The sequence below is a fragment of the Numenius arquata genome, chromosome 15 (genome assembly GCF_964106895.1).
Source record: "Numenius arquata chromosome 15, bNumArq3.hap1.1, whole genome shotgun sequence".
Classification (NCBI taxonomy): domain Eukaryota; kingdom Metazoa; phylum Chordata; class Aves; order Charadriiformes; family Scolopacidae; genus Numenius; species Numenius arquata.
The window spans coordinates 2,865,208-2,872,371 of NC_133590.1; the positions used below are offsets into that span (position 1 = coordinate 2,865,208).

General features: G+C 61.4%; 1 protein-coding gene across 1 annotated transcript; it reads right to left on the bottom strand.

Moving 5' to 3' along the window:
* Positions 1–45: 45 nt before the first annotated feature.
* Positions 46–6,435, bottom strand: TLX1 (T cell leukemia homeobox 1). Its single transcript, XM_074159089.1, has 3 exons — positions 5,967–6,435; positions 4,047–4,248; positions 46–268 (listed from the first exon to the last, which is right to left on the bottom strand). Exons 1-3 carry the CDS (start codon positions 6,433–6,435, stop codon positions 46–48), a joined length of 894 nt encoding a protein of 297 aa, XP_074015190.1.
* Between the last annotated feature and the right edge of the window lie 729 nt (positions 6,436–7,164).

The window sequence follows — 7,164 nt, forward strand, 5'->3', positions numbered from 1 at the left end:
TGCCACGTGTTCCACCAGGGACAGCCCCACCAGCGGGTGCCAGCCTTATTCACAAGCGGAGGCGACGGTGGTGACGCTGGTGATCTTAGTGGAGTCGTCAGACCAAGGCTGGAGGTTCTGGAGGGCGAAGAGAGAGGAGTTGTGGACACAGATGGGGTCGGCTTGGATGGGCTGGTTGATGGTTTTTTGGAAGGCCTCCTGCTGCAGCTGCATGAGGATGCGGTTCGCTTGCTGCCGCTCGGCCTCCCGCTCCTCCGCCGTCTGCCTCCTAGGAGAGAGGGAGCCGTTAGGGGGGTCTGGGGGAGCAAAGGAGGGGCATCTCTGGAGAGAAAAATGAGGTACTGGGTGCTTAGGGTCGGGTGGGATAGGAAAAGAGGGAGCCCAGCCACTGCGTGGTCCCATATTCCCTGCCCAAACTGCCATGAAGTTCCATAAACCGGGAGCTGGGGCTGTCTATCTTACTGGCCCCAGTGAAAATGGCTCCAATCAAAGAGAGCTGGGAGCAGCCCACAGCTCTGGGTTTTTTTTTTCCGACCATGGGAGAAATCCAAGCAGAGCCAGGACGCCCAAAGGGGCGCACGGCAGGGCTGCAAAAGGTGTGATTCCCTGCAGCCATGCCCCAGGGAGAACCAAGCACACAATGTCCCAGCGAGGAGCACGGAGCAGGAGCAGAGCAAGACATCATCGACTGGCAGTGCCACCGGCTGGGAGACGGGCAACGTCCCAGCAGGGATGCCACGTCACCCCAGGCATCCCCTTCCCTGCACCCAGGCATGCCATCCCCCTCCACCGGGCTGCGGTGGCCAGCTGACGAGAGTCTGGATGAAGGTGACAACATGCCCAGGGCAGGCAGGCCAAAAAAAAAAAAAAAAAAAAAAAAATCAGCAAAATAATCAGCTAAACACTAGAAACACATTTTTAGCAGTGAGACGAATCAAAGCCCAAAATAAACTGTCTGGGCAGGGTGGAGGAGGACATTTTTAAGAACAGGTTGGACACGTGTCTGTCTGGAATGACACCGGCAGAGCTGATCCTGCCAAGGGGGAGATTAGGGGGCCTGCAGGGGTCCTCTCCAGCACTGGTAGGGTTCCAGCTCTGGGCTGTCTGGGAGGAGGGGATGGCAGATGTAGCAATGTCCTGAACACACTTAAATTCGCAATGAAAATCCCCTTCTCCACACCTTGCTCGGAGGGTGGGTCAGTCTGGAGGCTGCAGCCTGCGGTCACCACTGCTTTTACTGGTGACCATCATCTGGCACCTTCAGCGATGCTGCTGGGAAAGCCTGGGGGCAGCTGACAGTGCCCATCCCAGGATGATCCCCAAAGCACCCCCTCTCCCTCGCTCACAGGGATGCTCCCCCGGCAGCTTCAGTGGATCGGTGACGGGAAACGGCAGCTTTTTAATTTAGCAACTCAGGGGGACGTGAGATGTCTCATCTCCTTTGGCTGCAGTGGGATTGGAAGTGGCAGCTCCGAGCTCCGCAGTGACATCTTGGAGCACAGGGCAGGGGGTCCCCGGCTCCCCATCGCGGAAGCGGGAGAGGGCTGGATGCAGGCAATGGGCCTCCAGGGCACCCGAGCCTCCCGGCACGCGGGTAGGACTCCCGCCCGGGAGCAGGTAGCTTGGGGCTCGGTCCCTGCTCTAATCACTGTGTCAACATCTCACGTCAGACATCCCGGGGACAGGGGGTTCGGAGCAGCACCAGCCCCCCCCAGGCAGCCCGGGAGCGGCTCCGACTCTGCTTCGATGAATATTTAATGACTCCCTGCACAATGAAGAGATGCTCCGGGAGGAGGGAGGGAGCCCCGCATCCCCAGCGGTCAGGAGCGCAGTGGCTCTGAGCACCCGGCTCCCAAATATCTCACTGGCCCGTTCATGCGTTCACGTCAGGCTGGGATTTGCAGGTTTAAATCTGCCTGAAAGGACCTAAACCTCGATGTCCGTGTCTCAAGCGAGAGTCCAAATCCGGGAAGGGGATCACACGGCCACTTCAACTCCAGCAGAGAGACACTCCATCGAGGGGTAGCAGCCAGACTCTCCCCCCAGCCTGCCTTTATTTAAGCAGTTAAATCCCTCAAAGGGCTTAAAGTAACTCTCTTCTTGGATATTCCCTGCTGCCTGGCTCACGCCGCGCCTGGGATCAGCTCCTTCCAACGCCCAGTGCTCCCAGTTCGCAGCCCACCACCGCTGCACCGGGACCTGGGGCACCCAACCACCTCCGCAACGCCCAACGTGCACAGATGCTACCAAGCAGTGTTTCCAAGCCCGAGTCCTTCTGTCTCAGGCTGGTGGGGATTCTCCCATGTCTAATACTACGGCTGAGGGCAGGCTGCAGCCTTTCCCTTAGACAGAAGCCGGATTTTGTTTCTCTTTACCCAGCCATTTTTTTGTGAAACACATGAATAGGTTTGTATCCTCTGCTCCTCTGCCAGAGGGGGCTGAACTTCGCCAACAGACGCAAAGAGTATTGACAGACACATGGAGAGCTAGCCAAGCCGCATTTGCCTCACTTCCTTAGGAAACCAGGTTAGAAGACATCGCTGACCCCGTTTCGCAGGCCACGCAGGACTGTCCCTCCTCCAGGACTCTGCTCCTGGCTAACTCCAGCTGGAGACTTCCTGACGCTTGGGGAGCTGCTCTTCCATGGGCTCTTTAGCAAAGGACTTGCTGTGGGGGGACTCACCCACACCCTTAGAGTTCCTTGTCCCCTACTTCTTATCCATCTTCTGCATGCCCAGGCAATCACTGTCCCGTTCAGCCTTGGGGAGACACCAGGGAAGCCCCTGAAGAAGCTACTGCCAGCGCTCAGCACCCAGCAACACCCTCAGTCTCTGACCTGCCAGGGGAGCTGCTCCTCGCCCAGGTCCCACCTTGCCGGGTGCCCATCCCCAGCCCGGGACAGAGCAGGGGATACTTCCAGGACAGCCAGGAAGCTGCAAGCCTGGGAGAAGCAAGGTCACCCTCCGTGTGAGCTCAGTCTCCTGTTCCTCTCCTGCCCGGCTTTACCGGCACGCCCGGCAGGAGGAGAAGAGAAGGTTAAAGAAAAAAAAAAAAGAAAAAAGAAAAAAAAAGAAAAAAGGCATCTAGGCATTTTGGCAAGGAGGTGCCGTCAACCCTGCGGGGGTGAAAATTTGCGCGTTTTTCCAGGCCCAATATCCCGGCAGCCCCGGTTGCAGGATCCGGCCCGGGCCGTGCACCCACGGGTCCGGCCCCGGCTCCTGCCCGCTCCCGCAACAATGCGGCTCCCGACGGGGCTCGCTGCCGCCCCAGGCGTACCCTCGGGCCGGGCTGGGGGCTCCCGCACACTGCTGCTGGGGAAAGAGCCCCCGGTGACACTGACTGCACCCATCGCCCCCGCACAGCGCACAGCACACACACCTCACACACGTGTGTGTACACACGCGTGCCTCCACGTTACGTACGTACACACCGACTCACACGCGGATGCAGTGTGCTCATACAGCGTACACACACGGAACGCACACTGCCTCCCTGCACACGCATCCACACACAGACACCTGGCTTGCACGCACACCCCCATGCACGCTCACACACGCATACACCCACTGCATACGGGCACACGGCCTTCACACAAAAGCGTTCACGTGCACTCGGCATGTGCACACGCACGCCCCGCTTGCACATCCACCCACAAGCGTGCACAAACTCACACACGCCGCAGACATGCACGTGTGCAGGCATGTGTGCACGTGGCCTACACACACAAAACACAGGCACATTCGTATCTACAGGCATTGCATACACACACATTCACACACGTGTACACACATTCACACACGCGTGTACACACACACATTCCCACGCGTGTGTACACACACGTACACATTCCCACGCGTGTGTACACACTCCCACGCGTGTGTACACACACATTCACACACACACATGTGACCCCCCCTCACACATGCAGGCATGCACTCGCAGGGCTCACACCCCCACGCGCAGCCACCCATGTCCCCCGGGCCTGCTCCCCCAGGGCTGCCCCAGCTCCTGTCCCCCCGAGTGTGCCGAGCCCCCCAGCCCCTCACCTCCACTTGGTGCGCCGGTTCTGGAACCAGGTCTTCACCTGGGCGTCCGTCATCTTGAGAGCCTTGGCCAGGGCAGCGCGCTCAGCCGAGGCCAGGTACTTCTGCCGGTGGAAGCGCTTCTCCAGCTCGCAGATCTGCAGGCGGGTGAAAGAGGTGCGCGGCTTCTTCTTCTTGGGGGGCGTGCGGTTCTGGTAGGGGTGACCTATACGGCGTGTTACAGTGAAGGGTGAGAGGGCCACTGGGGGGGACACGGGAGGACGGGGGGGGGGAAAGGGGGATGAGAGGCAAAGAAGCAAGCAGCGACACATCAGCAGAGGGGCTCCGGCTCCCCGAGGGGCGCTGGGCTGGGGACACCCCCCTCACCCCCCCCCTCCCCGCGCTGCGAAGCCGCCGCTTCCCCGCCGACACCCCGCTCAACGGGTGGCAAAAGCGCGGCGGCCCCGGGGCTGCGGGCACCCGCCGGGCTCCGCTGGGTCTCGGCGGCGGGGACGGCGGCCTCTTGCCCGGCAAAGTGCCCTGGGGCGGCTCGGTAGCGGCAGCCGGTCCCGGCGCCGGGCGGCGGTTCCGCGCTCCGTGCCAACGGGACTCGGTGGGATTTCGTTTGGGCACAGCGGGAACCGCCGCCCCTCTTCGGCCCCGGCGTTTCGTATCCGGGAAATAACTTCCCGGGTTGGAAACGGGAGTTGAGATTCGGTTTTAGTTTTGGGGTTTTTTTAAAAAAAAAAAAAAAATAAATTTTTTTTTTCCTTTATTTCCCTCCACAAAAAAAAAAAAAAAAAAAAAAAATTCGGGGAAAACTGGCGGCGTGTCTCAACCGGGCCGGGAAGCGGCTCCATGAAAAATCAGCCCGGTGCCTGCCAGGGGAACGGCCCGTTCCTTCGCCCGCGGCCCTGCCCGAGCCGAGCGCCATCGGGGCGAAATTAAACATGAACTTGCAAAAATCGGGCCTGGGTTTGCGCCGCCGGGGAGAGGGGCCAGTGCGGGGGCTGCGGGAACGGGGGGCTGGTTTTTTCCCCGTTGCAATTTCCTCGCTTTTTTTCTTTGTTTTTTTCTTTTCGTTGTTCCCAGTTTTTGCTTTGGTAGCGCCCAAAGACGAAGCCCGGATACACCTGGAAACGGCGGCAGGTCGGGAAAGCGGCTCCAACCCGAACCCGGCTCGGTTCGGCTCAGGGCTGCAAAAAAAAAAAAGTCCCTTTTGACGGGAAAAAGGCTGAACCGAAACCCGCAGCCGAAGAAAAACCAGCCCGGTTACGGTACGCACGGGAAAAAGAGCCGTACGAGCGGCCAGCAACGGGCCGGCCTTCCCGGGAGGGCGAGGGCCGGGGCCACCGGGGCCACCGGGGCTCCATTCCCGCCGGCCCGGGATGTGCCTCCCAAATTATCATCTATTTTAAAGCAAAATTACCCTGGATGTCGGGGCAGGGCGGCGGGGAGCGGGGTTTTGCGGGAGGTGCGCGGAGTTTGCCGCCGTCCCGTTTTGTCCCTGCCGCCTTTCCCGGGAAAAACAAAATAAAACAAAACCAAACAAAACCAACCAAACAAAAAACCCCAAACAAACAAAAAAAAAAAAAAAAAGAAAAAACCCCAAACCCACAAAAAAGACACCCCCCCCAACATAAACCAAAGGGGGGGGAAAAATCAAACAAACAAAAAACAAACCAAAAAAACCAAACCGAACGCAGTTAAGGGGGGCTGATTGCGCCTGGTTTTCCGCCCCTTCTTGCTCTTGGCCTCCTCCGGGACCGACTTCCCAGGGCGATCCGTGCCGCTCTCGCCACCCCGGGGCCGGATCCCGCTTTCCCCGGCGGGTACCGGGTGCCGCGCCGAGGTTGGGCGGCGGAGAAGGGAGCGGGGCGGCGGGAGCAGGGAGGAAAAGGAGTTGGGGGGGGGGGGGGAAGACGTCCCGGTGGCCCGACTCACCTGTGAACCTGTCTTTTGTGTACCGCCTGTTGCTCTCCATCCAAGGGAAGGTGAGCCCCGTGAGACTGTTCATGCCGTTCACCGCTGGCACGGCGGCGGAGAGGGGCTGGTGGACGCCGCCGGTCACCGGGCGATGGGCCGGGACGCGGATCACCCCCCCGGCCGAGCTCAAGGTGTTGCCGTTCATGCTCACCGCCATGTTCACGTTGTAGGAGCCGGGCAGGCCTCCCATGCTGCAGGAGGTGCCGGTGTAGGGGCCGCTCGCCCCGCCGCTCGCCCCGTAGCCACCCGTGACCGTGTTATAGGCGCTGCCCACGATGCAGCCCAGCCCGTAGTCCGCCGAGTCCTGCAGCCGCGGGTGCGAGACCATGCAACTGCCCGGCTCCGAGGTGTTGAGGATCTGGTCGATGCCGAAGCTGATGGGTTCGGCTTGCCCTTGGTGCAGGTGGTGAGCCCCGAGGTGCTCCATGCCGCCGCTCGCGGAGCCGCGCACAACGAAACCAACCCCCCCCCACCCACCCCCCACCACCCCGTGGGGCACCGGGACCGGACCTCCGCCCCGGGCAGGGTAAGGCAAGCCCCCCCCCCGCACCGCCCCGAAACACGGCAACGGAGCCGCGCACAGCCGGGACGCTCCGGCTACACCTTCCGTCCCATCGCACGGCACTCGCCAACCCCAAGAGGACGCGGCAGCAGAGCCAGGCACAGCCGGGACACGGCAGTTACACGCTCAGCCCGGAGACACGGCAGCAGAGCCATGCGCCACCGGGAGCTGAAACAACCCCGCAGCCCAGGACACGGCAAGCCGTGTCACCAGCCGAGGCACAGGAGCTACCCACTCGAGGCACAACCGCGCCACACACCCACACCCACCCACACACACACACACACCCCCCACACGCACACACTGCACAAACAGTCAGCCCCGTGAGCCCCAACAACCGAGTCGCCACCCTCCCACACCCACGCACACCGGTCCCACGCCACCGAGACCCACGCACACCGGTCCCACGCCACCGAGGCACAACCACCCCCAAGGCAGGAGCCACTCACCCAAGACCCATACACACACACACACACACACACACACACACACAAGATGCCCGGGTGGGGTGGGGGGTATGGGGGGGGGAACCGCCGCGGGCGGTGGGGAGCCGAGAGCCCCGCGGAGCTGCGCGGAGCCTAGCGCGGCCGCGGA